We start from the raw sequence: 17,338 nt of genomic DNA, 5'->3' as shown, positions 1-17,338 counted from the left end.
GAGAAGAGTTAACACAATCCTTCTGAAACTATTCCAAAAAACTGCAGAGGAACGAACACTTCCAAACTCATTCAATGAGGCCACAATCACCCTGATACTAACACCAGACAAAGATACCACAAAAAAAGAAAATTACAGGCCAATATCACTGATGAACACAGACGCAAAAATTCTCAACAAAGTACTAGCAAATTGACTCCAACAGTACATTAAAAGGATCATACACCATGATCAAGTGGCATTTATCCCAGGGATACAAGGATTTTTCAATATCTGCAAATCAATCAGTGTGAAACAGCACATTAACAAATTGAAGAATAAAATCCATATGATCACCCAATAGACGCAGAAATAGCTTTTGATAAAACGCAACATCCATTGACAATAAAAACTCTCCAGAAAATGGGCACAGAGGGAACCTACTTCAAGATAATAAAGGCCGTATATGACAAACCCACAGCTAACAGCACACTCAATGGCGAAAAGCTGAAAGCATTTCCTCTAAGATCAGGAACAAGGCAAGGATATCCACTCTTGCCACTTTCATTCAACATAGTTTTGAAAGTACTAGCCACTGCAATCAGAGTAGAAAAAGAAATGAATCCAATTTGGAAAAGAAGTAAAACTGTCACTGTTTGCAGATGACATGATACTACACACAGAAAATCCTAAAGACTCTAACAAAAAACTGCTAGAGCTCATGAATGAATTTGGTAAGCTTGCAGGATACAAAATTAATACACAGAAATCTGCATTTCTAAACACTAACGATGAAAGATCACAAAGAGAAATAAAGGAAACAATCGCATTTACCATCGTATCAAAAATAATATCGGGTTGGCCAGAAAGTTTGGTAAGATGTTACGGAAAAACCCAAACGAACTTTTTGGCCAACCTAATAAAATACCTAGGGATAAACCTACCTAGGGAAGGAAAAAATCTGTACTCTGAAAACTAAAAGACACTGATGAAAGAAATCAAAGATGACACAACTGATGGAAATATATACCATGTTTTTATATTGGAAGAATCAATATTGTCAAAATGGGGCTTCCTTGGTGGCGCAGTGGTTGGGAGTCCACCTGCCGATGCAGGAGACACGGTCTGGGAAGATCCCACATGCTGCGGAGCAGCTGGGACCGTGGGCCATGGCCGTTGAGCCTGCGCTCCGCAACGGGAGAGGCCACAATGGTGAGAGACCCACGTAACACACACACACACACACACACACACACACACACACACACACACACAATATTGTCAAAATGACTATACTACCCAAGGCAATCTACAGATTCAATGCAATCCCTATCAAATTACCAGTGGCATTTTTTGCAGAGCTAGAACAAAAAATTTTACAATTTATATGGAAACACAAAAGACCCCAAATAGCCAAAGCACAGAAGAGTAAAAGCAATTTTGAGAAAGAAAAACAGAGCTGGAAGAATCAGCTTCCCTGACTTCAGAGTATACTATAAAGCTATAGTCATCAAAACAGTATGGCACTGGCACAAAAGCAGAAAGATAGATCAATGGAACACGACAGAAAGCCCAGAAATAAACCCATGCACCCATGGTCAATTAATCTATGACAAAGGAGGCAAGAATATACAATGGAGAAGATCTCTTCAGTAAGTGGTGCTGGGAAAACTGGACAGCTACATATAAAAGAATGAAATTAGAACATTCTCTAACACCACACACAAAAATAAACTCAAAGTAGGTTAAAGACCTAAGTGTAAAACTGGATACTATAAAACTCCTAGAGGAAAACATAGGCAGAACACTCTTTGACATAAATTGCAGCAGTGTCTTTTTGGATCTGTCTTATAGAATAATGAAAATATAAACAAACAAATGGGACCTAATTAAACTTAAAAGTTTTTGCACAGCAAAGGAAACCATAAACAAGAAGACAACCTACAGAATGGGAGAAAATATTTGTAAATGATGCAACCAACAAGGGATTAATCTCCAAAATACACAAACAGCTCAATATCCAAAAAATAAACAACTCAATCAAAAAATGGGCAGAAGATCTAAATGGACATTTCTCCAAAGAACACATACAGATGGCCAAAGGCACATGAAAAATGCTCAACATGGCTAATTATTAGAGAAATGCAAATCGAAACTAGAATGAGGTATCACCTCACACTGGTCAGAATGGCCATCATCAAACTCTACAAATAATAAATGCTAGAGGGAATTCCCTGGAGGTCCAGTGGTTAGCACTCCATGCTTCCACTGCAGGGGGCCCAGGTTAGATCCCTGGTTGGGAAACTAAGATCCCACATGCCACGGGGCAGCTAAGCCCACGTACTCTAGAGCCTGTGTGCCACAAGTAGAGAGAAGCCCACACACCGCAACGAAAGATCCCCATGCCGCAACTAAGACGCGATGCAGCCAAAAAAACCCCAAAAACAAAAAGGATCAGTACAGATAAAGTAATTGTGAATCTATTAAGGTGTTGATTAAAAAATAAAAAGAATGTATTTTAAAAAATAAATGCTGGAGAGGGTGTGGAGAAAAGGGAACCCTCTTGCACTGTTGGTGGGAATGTAAATTGGTACAGCCACTATGGAGAACAGTATGGAGGTTCCTTAAAAAACTAAAAATAGAGCTACCATATGATCCTACAATCCCAATCCTGGGCATATATCTGGAGAAAACCATGATTTGAAAAGATACATGTACCCCAATGTTCACAGCAGCGCTATTTACAATAGTCAGGACATGGAAGCAACCTAAATGTCCATTGACAGAGGAATGGATAAAGAAGATATGGTACATATATACAATGGAATATTACTCAGCCATTAAAAAGAATGAAGTAGGGCTTGCCTGGTGGCGCAGTGGTTGAGAATCTGCCTGCCAATGCAGGGGACACGGATTCGAGCCCTGCTCTGGGAAGATCCCACATGCCACGGAGCAACTAGGCCCGTGAGCCACAGCTACTGAGCCTGCACGTTTGGAGCCTGTGCTCCGCAACGAGAGAGGCCGCGACAGTGAGAGGCCCGCACACCGCGATGAAGAGTGGCCCCCGCTCGCTGCTACTAGAGAAAGCCCTCGCACAGAAATGAAGACCCAACACAGCCAAAAAAATAAATAAATTTATAAAAAAAAAAAAAAAGAAGAACGAAATAATGCCATTTGCAGCAACGTGGATGGACTTAGGAGATGATCATACTAAGTAAGCCAGACAGAGAAAGACAAATATATGATATCGCTTATATGGGGAATCTACAAAAAATAAATGATACAAATGAACTTATATACGAAACAGAAAAAGACCCACAGACGTAGAAAACAAATTTATGGTTACCAAAGGGGAAAAGGGCGGGGGCAGGGAGGGATAAAGTAGGAGGTTGGGATTCACAGATACACACCACTCTATATAAAATAGATAATCAACAAGGACCTACTTGTAGCACAGGGAACTCTATTTGAAATTTTGTAATAAACTATAAGAGAAAGGTATCTGTAAAAGAATACGTATACATAAAAAGATAGATATATATGTGTAACTGCATCACCATGCTGTATACCTAAAACTAACACAACATACCGGGCAATAAGCAGCAGATATCCCTTCAGGACTCATGGGTCATTAAGTAGTTCGTTTTTCTCATTAAGGAACTTATTTTCAGAGATGTACAGTATTCACTGTGATCTAACCGAGTTAAACCCTTTCATGATGTTTTAGCATTCTGATTGCAACAAGTGGCGCTAGTTTACTTAGTTAGGGACAAAAATGATCTTGATGACAACCCTGGGGGGCTGTGAGCTTACTCTTGCTGTCACCACTGCACTCACATGCTGTGGGGAGCTGAGGGGGCAACACTCAGGCACTTAGGTACTGAGTCCAGAAAGGCTTCTCCTCCTGAAACGCGTTTCCTAACTAAATACTTCGGAGCGGAGATCCCCAGTCCTCTTCATCCCTCCGACACAGGAGCCCGTGAGGTGTCCTGTCCATCTGGGGCAGGGCTTGGCACGCTTTCTGTAAAGGGCCAGAGAATAACCATTTTCAGCTTTGCAGGGTCTATGGTCTCTGTTGCAACAACTCAACTCTGCCACTGCAGTGTGGAAGCAGCCACAGCCATCACCTAACCAAAGACGCAGGGCTGTGTCCCACGGAGACTTTATTTACAAAAAATAGGCCACATGCTGGCTTGTGTCTGTGGGCTGTCGTGGTCTGCTGACCCCTGGGCTCAAGGGGATTGGGGAAGAGGACATAGCTGAGAGATCATTCTCACCTACCTTTGTACCCTGAGCATTTCTGATCTAGAGTAAGGCAAAGGGGCAGGTGCAGGGAGACCCCTCCTTGACCGTGTCTCTTACAGGGCATTTACAAAGAAAGACCACAAAGCCTTTCCTAAAGGCAAGATACTGTTTTTGGAGTTCTGAAAATTCTGTCATATTAAACTAAAATAACTGCCTCTAGTATACTCTTCCTCAACCGTGAATTTTTCCTTATGGAGAATTCTAGCACACCTTTTCCTTAACCATAAGAATTTGATGCAGAATTAAATTACTCCCACTGGGGATAATTAGAGAGGCGGAGGGGGGGACAGGGGGCTGAAGAACAGAAAAGGGAGATACAGCAGAAGATAAGTCAGCATCGAGTTCTGGGAAGAGAGAAGGAAGAGGTGTGCAAATACATGAACGCTGGCCTTAGAACAGCACACCTGCTTTTTCATAGTTTTGAAGGAGCTGGGACAAAAGAGGGACTGAACACATGTATTTTGGCCTGAGGATATTACAAGCAAAGGGAAGATACAGACAGACCCATCAACTGATCGATAGGGGCATGTTGCTATCTGATATGTAATCAACCTCTGATGTTGGAAAAGAGGCTGAAAACCGTTATCCATCTGTGAGATCTACATTACATTTCCCTGAAGCCTTTGTAAGTACCCAAGTTATTCTCTAGGGGCCAAAGCAGAAAATTAGAAAAATATGGAATATTCTGATGAGGGAAGAGACACAAAAACCCCACCAGCCAAAAACAACCCTAACAAAGTGGGAGGAATGTTTGAGTATTGCACTGAAATTCTTGGGAAGGGATAGGGGTGGAGTTCTGAAAAGCTTCCAAGAAGAGATGATAAGCAGAAACCATTTGCTCACTATTATACTCATTTAAGATGTGGAAAAGGTGATTTAGGCTTCTGTTTAGTGTGCTGCTTTAATTAGCTTAAAATATAACCTGCCAAGGAGTTTTCAGAGGCTCACCTGCAACTCTGAACCCACCCTCTGCTTTTATGTTTCTGACACCTGCCAAGATGTGGTCAAGGACCCAGAAGAGCCTAACCATTTCCAAGGGGAGGGGTCTGATGTGTGCTGATCTCCTGCCACTTCACATACTATTCTGTACCAGTGTACACGTAGCCGAGTATCTAGTGGAGATGAACAGTAAAATGCCAAGATATAGAGAATAAGTTTAGAGAGAAAGATTTAAAATTGAGATATGAGCTATTAGGAAATAGCTATTAAAAAATTTTAATGACGAACTCTGCCATCTTCTTGTCTCCTTGAATAACATCAGCCTTTATGATTAAACAAACTTAAGTTTTTTTCAGTAACTCTGTCACTTTTGAGAACAAGCCAAAAGAAATATCCAGACAGAACCAGATCTGTCCACATTAAAAAACTGGCTTCCTACAGAGTTGCTAGATTCCAGTAATTTTATTCTTTTCACGCTCTCCCCTGCCCCCAGTACGTTTCCATCGCACCGCAGCCATCTCCACTGTTCCTGCCTTGGAGCGCCAAAGCTTTCTTACGTGGTGTCCAGGTCAATGCTACTTACACCAGCGCTGCAGCTCTTACGATAAACAAAGATAAACACAAGGATCTAAGAGGCCATTCTGTTGACTGTTTCTACGTCTTGACTCTACAGATCATTCTGTTATATTTTTGTTTTATAAATTTAGAAGTCAAGTCTTAAGCAAAATGAGAAGTTTCTGTCTCACTTTCTTCAGTCTCAATTTAGAGATGTGAAAAATAACCTCAAGCATCACCTAAATGGTCTCCTTCAGGCGGGTAGAACCTTCAGGGAAGGCTTTTTCCCCGTGAAAGAAATGACTTGGGATTTTAGGCATCTCCGTTTATGCGGGGATGATCAGAAGGGAATTCCTCTTTCTCACCGATGGCCATGCATATTAGACAAGGGCCAGCAGCTATGCACTGCTAGTCAGGATGCAAGAGTTTGGTGCAGACACATTCCCGCTGCTTGACCTGCGCCCTATGTACTGGTACTGAATTAGCCAACAAATCCAGTTAGAGTCAAATCTGACATTTTAGAAGCTTGTGAATTCTACTGGCCTCCAGTGTTAATGATTATCTTACACTTTTACACTGAAAATTTTCATCTGGAAAGCGTCTGGGTTTTTTTGTTTTTAAATTGTGGAAGAATACTGGGCTATTTCTGTTTTTCTTCTTTCATAAAACAATACTTTAAAAAATGAGCAAAAGTTATCTGGAACTAAAAGAGCAATGAAATCTAGGCATTTTCTTTCTGGTAAGATTTGGAGCAAGCTGAAACGCGTCACTAGAAAGGTGTTGTGCTTTTAATGTTAAAAGTGGAGTAAATAAAACAGCTCTAAGCCTTAAGACACACGGATGAGTGACAGCTGTATTTCGCTTCTCCTCCTCTCTTTTGGGGGATAAAGCTATTTGGTTTCAATCCTAAAAGGAAGCTCTTACATAGGAATTAAAAAGTCACCTTGGAGAAGAGCCCTGATCTTCTAACAGGCAAATAGCTTTAAGGAGAAAACACAAAGCTTTCCAGATCTCCAGTGACAATCTTAAATGGAGCATAACAGCAGTTATGTAAATTCTAGTCAAATCTTATAAAGGCCACTATAACCAAAACCCCCACTAAAAAAACCTCCAAAAGAACCCTCTCAGGCAACAGCTCATTCTCTAGGGCATGTCAGATAATGCAAAACTGAAAAACAAAAAAGCAGTTGGGAAAATCCCTTGGAGGTGCCTATAATGGGATGTGACCTGTAATTTAGGCTAAAAATAGAGAAAGGCTTACTCAGATGCTTGAAGCTCCAGCTACAACAAAGGACGAAGCACCCTGTGAAGAGCATCACGATGCCACCGACTCCTCTGTTCTGCACGGTGGTGCGACACCTGATCCAGCCTGTTCAAAGAGAAGCAGGTCTCACTGTTAGAGGCAAAGGCCCCTAGGGGCCCTTATCTGTGAGGGACTCAAGTTACCCGGTTAGCTTAGGCAAAGGAATTGCAAAGAATTTACATACCACTATATTGCACGTATGATGAAAAGGCTAAAACCCAAAGACCTTAATTTTAATAAATTTAAATTAGTCACTCTTATTTTGGGGAGTTTGGTTAAAGTCTTTCGTGGGGAGGAGATGAATACAGCTGGTCTAGTTGAGGTTGCGCCTTCCTGGCTTGGGGACAATCAAGGTGGGGAAGGCAGAGACGGGAGGGCGGCAGAGAGGCAGGGTTAAGTCCTGAATAAATGAAAGCTGCTCGATAAGTGGTAGCTGCTATTATTAGCTTCGGTGCTTTTAATTACATGAGCCTCCCGGATGAAAACAGCCAGGCAGGAGAGCAGTAAGACTACAAGGGTGTCCTCTTCTCTTTCTCGAGCCTGCTGTAACAGCCATGGCTAAAGGAAGAGAAAGTTCTCCAAATGCCTGGAACCAGCAACAGAGCCCAGCAGTCGTGATTCCAGCCTCACCTGTTTGGACAGCTCCCAAGAGCCTCCTTAGAGAAAAGCTGGAGGTTGTGAGCCTGGCCGGGGCTTCCAAACTTCTTACCGCCGTCGAACTTCTTTCCAACAAAGGAACTAGGGTTCCAAACAGTCACTGTGATAACTCATTTAAATCCATCCTCTTCCCCAACACTTAGTGCCCAAGGTTCCCAGGGCGAGGCTGCAGGAAAGGTATATTCTAAGTAGGTGGATTAATGTCTGCCTTGGGCTGTGGCTAACTGGTAACCACTGAAGGTCAAAGCTGTCTATTCCACATCAAGAAAAGGTTCTTCGACAGACTAAGGGACCCTGGGGATCAGGACCTAGATCCATTTCCAACCCGATGAATATAGTGCCCAGATGATCCAGGGATACATACTTAATGAAATGAATCATTTATACTTCCTCTCACCTGCTGAACATCTTATTAGCAAAAAGTATGACTTTCTACTGTCACGTTAATTATTGCTCCTTGTCACTACAACAGTCGACAAGCCAGCTCTATCAGCCCAGCCCAGCACGACTGCCGACCAGCACACTTCTTATTTATGTTCAATACATGAATAACGATAAAGCAGAACCAGAAAGGAGGGTTTAGGCTAGGTATTTACATTTTCCCTGCCCCTGTTATCTTCCATGTTTAATGACAGGCAGGGAATCTCTACTATTGCTGGTTCTCTGGTCTTGGTTTGGTTCACTAGGATAAAGGGTAAATTAAGCAAATATTTACAACGGGTTTAGCAGGTGTGGTAAAAGTTGCTGTGGATGTAAAAACACTACCCAAGGGCTTCCCTGGTGGCGCAGTGGTTAAGAATTCTCCTGCCAATACAGGGGACATGGGTTCGAGCCCTGGTCCAGGAGGATCCCACGTGCCGTGGAGCAACTAAGCCCGTGCGCCACAACTACTAAGCCTGCGCCCTAGAGCCCGCGAGCCACAACTAGTGAGCCTGCGCGCCTAGAGCCCGTGCTCCGCAACAAGAGAAGCCACCGCAATGAGAAGCCCGCATGCAGCAACGAAGACCCAACGCAGCCAATAAATAAATAAATACATTTAAAAAACAAAACAAAAAACCCCACCTCACACGGATACCCTACTGATGGAAATCCTGGTTTCACGTTAGAGAACAGCCTTTATTTAGCTGTTTCTTGGCCTTTAAAAACCCATGACCTATAAAGTTTTCTCACTTGACCTTCTGGTAACCCCGTCAGCCATATTTTGCTTTTTGTAATTACACAAAGTTTTTTTTTTTTCCCAAACCACCTTCTCCCCTGCCACAATTTGAGAACAGCCCACTGCTGGGTCTGAGGCACCTGCGCCAGGGTCATCACCTCCAGGAGCAGTTCTCAAACCTGGCTGACCTTCAGTGACACCGAGGAAGCGTCTGAAAATACAATTCTGAGGCCTCGCTTCAGAATCAATCTCTGGGGATGATGCCTAGCAATCTTTACTCTTAAAAAAAAAAATGACCACGTGAAACTGTTAACTGTCCAGATTTGGGAACCGAGGACCTAGATCTCTTACACTTTCAGCCCCAAAGCCAAGGCACCTGAATTCTGTAAAGGCCCAGCCAGCCCTCCCAGCTGAACGCTCTCAAGGCGACTGGGACTCTGAGAGGTTTCCTTTGAACGAAGTCCTCTATTGCTGAGAGCTCTCAGACCCTGGTACTTGTTGAGTCTCCTGAGATTTAAATCTTGGACTTCTAAAATGTACTTTCCCTCAGGCCAGGAAAACTTACTCCTTCTGGTAGTGAGGTCCACGAGAATCTTTCTCCCTGAAGCTCAAAAGATTGCGCCTAGCGCTGCCTAATTCCATGAGCCCCATCCCGACTCCTGATTAACTGCAGCCCAGCTTGGTGGCATCCTCAGAACCATCAGTCCGCCTCGGGATTTCCGAGCCTAGGCCCTCAAAACACAGCCATTTTTCATCGGCCGTGAGAGCTTCTGGTCCTACCTTGTTTCATCAAAATGAAGGCCCTAGGTGCCTTTCCAGCTGGTAGAATCACCTCACCTAAGTTTACTCAGGTACCTGATGCACGAGGACTAGCTGCATTTCCCCATGCAGGAAAGAAAACTGACGACATCCTGGAGCCCAACGGTCCAGTGCAAGAAACACTGCCCGGAAAACCTTGGCAAAGCCCATCAGATCACGTTAGAAACTGGATACTGGGCAAGTTACTCATCCTCTGTGAAACTCAGTTTCCTCGTCTGTAAAAGAGGATAATACCCATCTCCCAGAACTGGTATAAGATTCCTTAAGATAACTTAGGTAAACATGCAGGTATCACACCTGATATATAGTTAACTTAGTAACTCTTAGCTCACTGGCCCTGCCTTTAAGTATCAAAGGGATGAGTTGGTTTCCTGAGATAGAGGAGGAGTGGCCCATCAAAGGTTTTGCCTGAGTGAGGGCACACACAGCCCAAGCTCTTCTGCAATGACTGCTGGGAGGTCAGTCTGACCCTGCAGTCAATGGGGACAGTCACTGCCAGGTGAAGGTACAAAGCTGAGGAGCCACACTGCTTTTTTATCCTTGTAGACTTGACGGCCTTGAAGTCCCTGGCCAACTAAGGAATCAGGTCTTGACCTTAACTGAGATCCTAGGGTCTCCTCTAGTGTCTCCTGTTCATTTGGTAGCAGCATCACAGTCTGGCCGTTAACGGTGGAGCCAACTTCCAACAGTTTTTCAGTTTACAACAGAACTAGAGGCACAGTGATGGCTACACGTTCCCCGATACAGGAACCCAAACTAATCACACATTACAGACTGTGACCAATAAAAGAGAACAAAATCGCTTCTAGCCACTATTCTGGAAGAACTTACTATTAAAGGAAAACTTGTATTGTTCCCCCATATTCAATTTCACAAGCCTATTGATTTAGTAACATGGGTTACTGTTATCTCTTACCTTATTATTACTGTAATCTTGGGACCTATTAAAGGGAGTGTTACTAATAACTTAAATCAACCGTGATATTGACCACTAACTGCCCTAAAGTAAGCCTGAGGCTGAGTTTAAAGACCATGGATGTACAAGCCAGACGGACCTGGATTTGAATCCCGACTGCCGCTTACTGGTGAACGTGGGCAAGTCACTGAGCCCGCTGAGGCTCAGACTCCTCGCCCACAACAGAGGGCAGTCTTTGGCAGTGACAGCCCCTCAGAACCCTCAGGAGGATTAAAGGAGATAATTACATCAGGCATCTCGCACAACGACCAGAAACCGCCATCACCTGATAAACATTCTTAGTTCCCTCCCTTTTCCCACTAAAATGAACTCACCTTCGCACTACAGAGGGTAGGACAGAATACAAAGAAGCCCTTCTACAAGCTAGAGATTTGCTATGGGCTGTGTGTGTTTATGCCACTGAAAACCACAGAGAAGCTCGCAGATATAAACAACACCTGTGTGTCTAGCTGTGGCGCATTTTCTACAACATGGTTGAGTGAAAGCTTTAAACTAGGCCTCAGGAAACGGGGTTCTACTTGCACCTCTACCACTTACTGGCATCACCACCTTGGACAAATCACTTATCCCCTGTGCCTGTTTCATCACCTGCAAAACAGAGAGAAAAGCACTCTGCCCACATCTCAGAGTGGTGAGGCCAAAATCAGAAGATAGGTGAAGCACCCTGAGAACCACAAAGCAACACAAATGTGAGTATATTAATTCTATGTTAAGATGGAGTAGGGACTTGATACTACAACTTTGGAAAGACAGTGAAGATGTTAGACCTGTTCGTAGAAAACCCGGTTAACCACTGAGGCAGCTGAAGGAAACGTAGCTTTAAGCTAGCAACCCTCTTAATACACGTCCATTTTGAAACCTTTAGAAAGGGATAATTAAAATACAGAAGAAAATGCTTGGGCTTCCCTGGAGGCGCAGTGGTTGAGAGTCCGCCTGCCGATGCAGGGGACACGGGTTCGTGCCCCGGTCCGGGAAGATCCCACGTGCCACGGAGCGGCTGGGCCCGTGAGCCATGGCCGCTGAGCCTGTGCGTCCGGAGCCTGTGCTCTGCAACGGGAGAGGCCACAACAGTGAGAGGCTTGCGTACCGCAAAAAAAAAAAAAAAAAAAAAAAGCTTTCCACAACAGCCAAACTGGGGCTTAGTGAATATGTGAGCATTCACAAAAAAAACATAGTAGAGGGGAAAAATGTATCCTTTAGGAAGGGATAATACAAGCTTTTCTGCTGCAAGCCTATTCTGAGTGGCTTTGTGTCTCCTGTCAAAATAACCCGAAAGCACCAAAGAACACTAGGCAAGAAAGAGATGAAAAAAAAAAAAAGAAAAACAAAAAGAAAGAGATGGATGCTACTGTGACCACGCCTAACCACGCCCCTAGAGAACCCAAACAAAAAGAAGTAATCCAAAGCTTCTGGGGAGGAAAATGGAGACACTCTATGTTCCGTAACTAGAGAAGCAGTTCAGTAACTAGAGGTGAGAGCAGAAAAAAGCAAGGGCACTGAGGGGGCCGTAGGGAAGCTCTTGGCTCCTACCCGGGCCCCCGTCCTGCCCACTGCTGAACCCATTCCAGGCACCAGCAAGGAGCATCCAGGGAGCTTCGAAGAGACAGACTTACAATCCAATCAGTCTTGATGCCCAGCCTCTCTCCCCCAATCCTTCTTACCTAATCTCTCGTGTCTTGAGGCTCCATCTTTGGTCCTATTCTCTGCGGCCTAACTTCTCCAGGGCATGGATTTCTGCTCCCTCTTGGCTACACCCTCTGCTCCTGATCTTCACTGGCTCATCCCTGAGGCCCCACTTCCACCTGCCTTGACTGCCACCCCAGCCTGCCCCCAAAGACAAGAACCCCATCTGCTCTTCCCTTCTGTGCTACTCTATTTATTATTATTTTTTTTTGCAGTACGCGGGCCTCTCACTGTTGTGGCCTCTCCCGTTGCGGAGCACAGGCTCTGGACGCACAGGCTCAGCAGCCATGGCTCACAGGACCAGCCGCTCCGCGGTATGTGGGATCTTCCTGGACCGGGGCACGAACCCACGTCCCCTGCATCAGCAGGCGGACTCTCAACCACTGCGCCACCAGGGAAGCCCCCTTCTGTGCTACTCTAAACTGCTAGATGCTGCATCTGACCACACGTCTGGGACCTATTTTCTGCCCGACCTGGTCCTGACTGAAATCCGAGCACGGCGCTTGTTCTGTTTAGGCAGACCCTGAAGTCTTCCTGTTTTTCCCGAGTCTCTTCAGCTTGAATACCCACCCAATTTCTAGAAGAGGCCATGCCTCTTCCAAATGTAGGCGGTCAACTGCTATCAGCATCACCGGCCAGCCTGTCGTAGTCCAACCCTCACCTCTCGGTGGAGGGGAAGGGAGAGTGATAAACCACTGTTATTACTGACGCCTGGGAGCAAGAAGCCACGTTCTGAGGACACTCACAAGTGCAGCGCACTGGAGTGCCCAGGTACGAGGAAGGTCAAGTGAGTGAGAATGTGGGCGTCCTGAACCTCACGGATTCAGAAGGCACAGAGCTGTCTGGATGAGCTTGGACGGGAGCGTGCTTACCTTGGGAGCAGCTTCCCCCCTGGGTACTGATGAGCGCAGGCTTCTGGGCCAATGTGCCCCAATGCTGAGGCTTCCCTGGCAACACCCCGAGTCCAAGATAACCCGGATAGAGCTCTGGAAACCACTCCAGCCCCAGGGAGCTGGATAGGGTCTTTCTGTCGGTGGCACCGATCTGACCTGTGAAGGGGCCTTTAGAAGCGTGATGATGGGTTGAATGTGCAGAATGCTGGCCCCTGGGGTGTGATGCTGGTGGCCTACGGCCCGACTTGGGTGTCAGAGAAGCTTGTTCCTCGCTCTTTGTCAACGCCTTCATAGCAGGGACTTGATTACGGCTGCAGGCTTCTGCCTTCTCTTCTTGGAGAAATTTCATAGCCAGAGAGGCAAGACTTTGATTACGTGACTGTGATACAGAGAGAAGCTCATTGCAATTTGTCCCCGTTGGCGTGAGCAACTCTAAATTGGGGCCTTCACCTCGAGATTTCCTCTCCATGACTGAATCATCGCTCACGGCAGCCCACTCCTGCATTTCTGTTGCAAATGCGCTTTTCTCTGCATTTCCTTGGCTCCCACATGCCTCTGCTCCAAGGTCAAGTCCTTTTCCCTGGTTCTCCTTGACCTGGACTTCACCTAACGGGCTAACTTTAAAAGCTGCAATTTGTGATTCTGTGTTCTTTTCCCAAGTCCCAGAGTCTCTAGTAGAGACTCCCAAGAGGTGATCCCCGGCCTTGGAATCTCTCTCACTGCTTGATGATGTGCTTACCCTTTCAACCCCGTAATTGAGATTCGTGGGAGAACTGTGATAATCGCCCAGAGGCATATCTAGTAATTTTATGAGAAGGTTCTGTCTTGGGGCATCCACTCTGTCCAATCTTAAATCAGCAGAAGTGGCTTGTACATCATTAGGGAAGGCCGAAGAATATTTCCTATCTTGATTTGACAGAGAAGGTTCCATTGGGCCAAGAGCTAAAGAAGCTTCAGTCTCTGAAGGGTTATTTCTACTTTCCCCTGATTTAGACAAGTCTTCGGCAAGCTCTTTTTTAGGAGTGGTGTTTTCTGATGCAGAAAACTGAGCTGTAGTTTCTCCCTGGGAAGTAATCTTCTGTTCAGTATTTTTTAGCATTTTGAGGGAGGGTTGAATTTGATTCTTAAAGTCTTTATCAGCCTTTGTATTACTTGTTTTTTCCAAACCAACAGATAGTCGTGGAGAGGACTTAACTGTCTGTTGTTCTGATCTGTCCCCTTTCAGTTCAGGATTTCTTTTCTTACTATCTGTCCCTAACACTTTCTCTTTTGCTTTAACTGAGTCTCTGATTGGCCCTTTGATTTTTTTAGCACGTGCGAGGGTAGCCGGCTTGGACTGACAAACAGCAGGCACAGCTGGTCCTATCATCTTACAGTACGGAAGATGGGATTTTAATCGTTTAAATGGCTTCTTACAGTAAGGACACACTTCCATTCTGGGTGGAATAGCTCTCCTATTCCTGAAAAAGAGAAATGTGAGGTTACGGGGAGCACACAATCCATACAGTAAATACTAATACTTTATTTAGGTGTTGTAGCTTTTAAATTCATTTGAAAGAAGCTAGGTTGAAGGACGTTTTAAAAAATTTCTTTTGACCCATTCTTTTTCTTCCACAGGTAGAAAACAGACATAGTTGGATTTTAAGATCAATATTCCTGGCTCCATTTCCGCTTGGTATTTCACACTTCTTAAAGTCTCTTAGGAATCAGTCATTACAAAAGACAACCAAAGAGGTTTTTCAACATCCCTAACTAGGAGGTGAGCTGGACCAAAAAACTTAAGTCTAGTGAATTAATGCTTAGTGGAAGGAAGAGATGTCCAGAATGCCAATCAGATAAAATGCCAATAAAATGTTTGCTATTTAACATTGTAGCAAGTCAACTGGATAGCACATGAGTATAAAGAAACTGTTATAAACCCTTAAACACGTCATTCAAGGGAAGAATGGTGAAGAGTGAAAAACTCACGCTGGGATTCCAAGGTGGCTTAGACTAGTATTTCCAGAGTGATATACAGAAGATCCACTGGGGCAAGAAGAAAATATTAGAGCTTCTATTGTCTAAGCATGAAAAACGAAATGCTACTGACATTTAACGCATTAGTAATAAGCATATATGCATACACATACACAGAAGTACAGCGAATGCACAAATAATACATAAGTGGAGGTGACATGGTCCCCCATTTTTTACTTGCAGTATGTAGTACAATGGATTAATGACAAATTTGTCTAGTTTAACACTTTTGTGAAATTTATGCCACATAAAAACATTTAAAAAACTTTACACCATGTACCACTGCTGCCTCTATTATTCTCTCCAGTCAGGAAAAGGAAGTATTTCATTCCAAAGCTCAGATGAGTTAATTCTGTTTACACTTCTTATTCTATCAAGTTCCAGAGGGCAGGGAACAGGTGGACCCTGTGCACAGCTGTATTCTCAGAACCGAGCACTGGGCCTGGCCCTGGCCAATCCGTCAGACCAACCGACCCACCTTATCTTACATGAAGTCACGCAAAAACACACCAACAAAAAAACTCACAAAAAACAAAACCGTCTTCTGCCAATAGACTTTACAGCAACTATTCTTACTTTGGAGGTACCCCTTTGACAATATAATAAAAGTTAGGGACTGTTTATTTCCAAAAATACACACAACGGAAGCCAGTCCAAGGGCCTTAGGCTAACGACTTTAGAAGAGACCTGTTAGAGGCATGTGCTTCCACACCGTGCCATCCTCACGCTTAATCCTACTGAGATCTTTCCCGCACCCTTGAACAGTAACGTCTCACCATGGATGCCTTAATGTTACCGAGTTCAAGCTCACCCGCTCACCGCAGGACAGGCCAATAAACCGAGAGATGCGTTCTTGGGGCGAGGACTAGGGAATTTGTTTCAAGAGCTGCGGCAGACTGAGATGGGGGACTCGCGTCCCAAAGAACCATCTTGCCTGAGTTAGAATTCAGGCATCCTTTATACTAAAAGGGAAGGGAGTAAAGCCGAACATTTCCTGGAGTTCCCATCAGCCTCCAGAGGGGGTGTGTTAATTTCTTCCTTCCTGCAGTGATTCACAGGTGGGCCTGGTCAGGCTGTTTCCTCTGAGCTAAACAAAGGTATTTTAGCTTCATGCTCATGACCTGGGAGGCAGGGTTCCCAGAGATGGGCCATTAGGTGTAATTTAAGCTTACAAGCAACATCCATTTAGTGATTAACTTGTAAGAGAATACAAAGGTTCTTCCCTATTAAATGCTTTCTTACCAAAGCTTTTCTAGAAAGATACTGATCTTGCGGTTGTTTCTCCTAGATGAGCAGGCCTCGCTCTCCGTTCTCCAGTTGCGATTTTAATGTCGGCCTCTGAAAAACACAATCAGGGAAGTCACTCGACAGCACATACAATGAATAAATGCGGCAAAGTGCTGGGGCAAATTCAAATGACCGAGTCACCTGTAGGGAGGGCAGTGCTACCTCGGTGTTCCAGAAAGCAGACTTGACCACCCTCCTGGGCACAGGGCGGACCTCAAAGTTAGGATAATCTTCGCCCGCCGCTCCTGCGCTCTCCAGCGGACTTCCCCGCCCCCAGCAATACTATCTAGCGTACCCCTCTGCCCGTAACGTTTTCAGGAAAGCAGTCCTGCTGCTTCCTGGTTGGGGCCTCCCCGCAGCCCCGCAGCCTCCCAGCCCCAGGCGCCGGAGCCGCTGGGGCGCCTAAGGGGGCGGAACCTTCGGCTTCAGGAAGCCCTCCCCCCACTCTCCTCTTGTCGCCACATTCGTCCCCAGACCTACGGCGGAGGCCCTAGGAAACATCTCCGCCCGTGGAAACTCCCCCCACGGCAGCGCCTCACCTCGCAAGACAGATAAGACCACGAAGCCCCGCGCCAGGCCCCCACCCCCACCCGCCCCCAGCGCAGCCCACGCGCCGCTTCCCAACTCTCAGTCCTGGGACCCGGGGCAGGCCGTCCGCACCACTGCCTGATGCTTCTCAGCTATTTAAAAAAAATTGTGACCTCACAGGGATTTAACTCAAATACTTGTATCATATTATTCTGATATAGTTTAATTTAATTTAAACCTGG

At 45.1% G+C, this 17,338-nt stretch overlaps 1 protein-coding gene across 3 annotated transcripts; it reads right to left on the bottom strand.

The window, feature by feature from the left end:
- Positions 1 to 3,326: 3,326 nt before the first annotated feature.
- On the bottom strand, positions 3,327 to 17,162 carry MTNAP1 (mitochondrial nucleoid associated protein 1). Of its 3 annotated transcripts, none has more exons than XM_082679904.1 (6): positions 17,108 to 17,162; positions 16,524 to 16,619; positions 13,245 to 14,725; positions 7,712 to 7,819; positions 7,040 to 7,147; positions 3,327 to 4,000 (listed from the first exon to the last, which is right to left on the bottom strand). In XM_082679904.1, exons 3-6 carry the CDS (start codon positions 14,698 to 14,700, stop codon positions 3,936 to 3,938), a joined length of 1,737 nt encoding a protein of 578 aa, XP_082536030.1. In that variant the 5' UTR covers positions 14,701 to 14,725; positions 16,524 to 16,619; positions 17,108 to 17,162; the 3' UTR covers positions 3,327 to 3,935. The 3 variants fall into 3 exon arrangements, with proteins under 3 accessions (XP_082536030.1, XP_082536031.1, XP_082536032.1); XM_082679905.1 differs by lacking the exon at positions 17,108 to 17,162 and adding an exon at positions 16,710 to 17,063; XM_082679906.1 differs by lacking the exon at positions 7,712 to 7,819.
- Positions 17,163 to 17,338: the final 176 nt, after the last annotated feature.

Source organism: Grampus griseus, assembly GCF_964374135.1.
Source record: "Grampus griseus genome assembly, chromosome: 20".
In the NCBI taxonomy this organism is placed as follows: domain Eukaryota; kingdom Metazoa; phylum Chordata; class Mammalia; order Artiodactyla; family Delphinidae; genus Grampus; species Grampus griseus.
Note: the sequence above shows the minus strand (reverse complement) of the source record. Positions and strands in the feature narration are given on the sequence as shown.

Coding starts and splice junctions, on each gene's coding strand:
- MTNAP1 (XM_082679904.1), bottom strand. CDS start 14,700: ATGGAAGTGTGTCCTTACTGTAAGAAGCCATTTAAACGATTAAAATCC. Junction 7,820..13,244: donor GGGGGGAAGCTGCTCCCAAG/GTAAGCACGCTC, acceptor TTGGAACCCTAG/TTCCTTTGTTGGAAAGAAGT. Junction 4,001..7,039: donor CTGGAGCTTCAAGCATCTGA/GTAAGCCTTTCT, acceptor GGCCCTTTACAG/AAAGCGTGCCAAGCCCTGCC.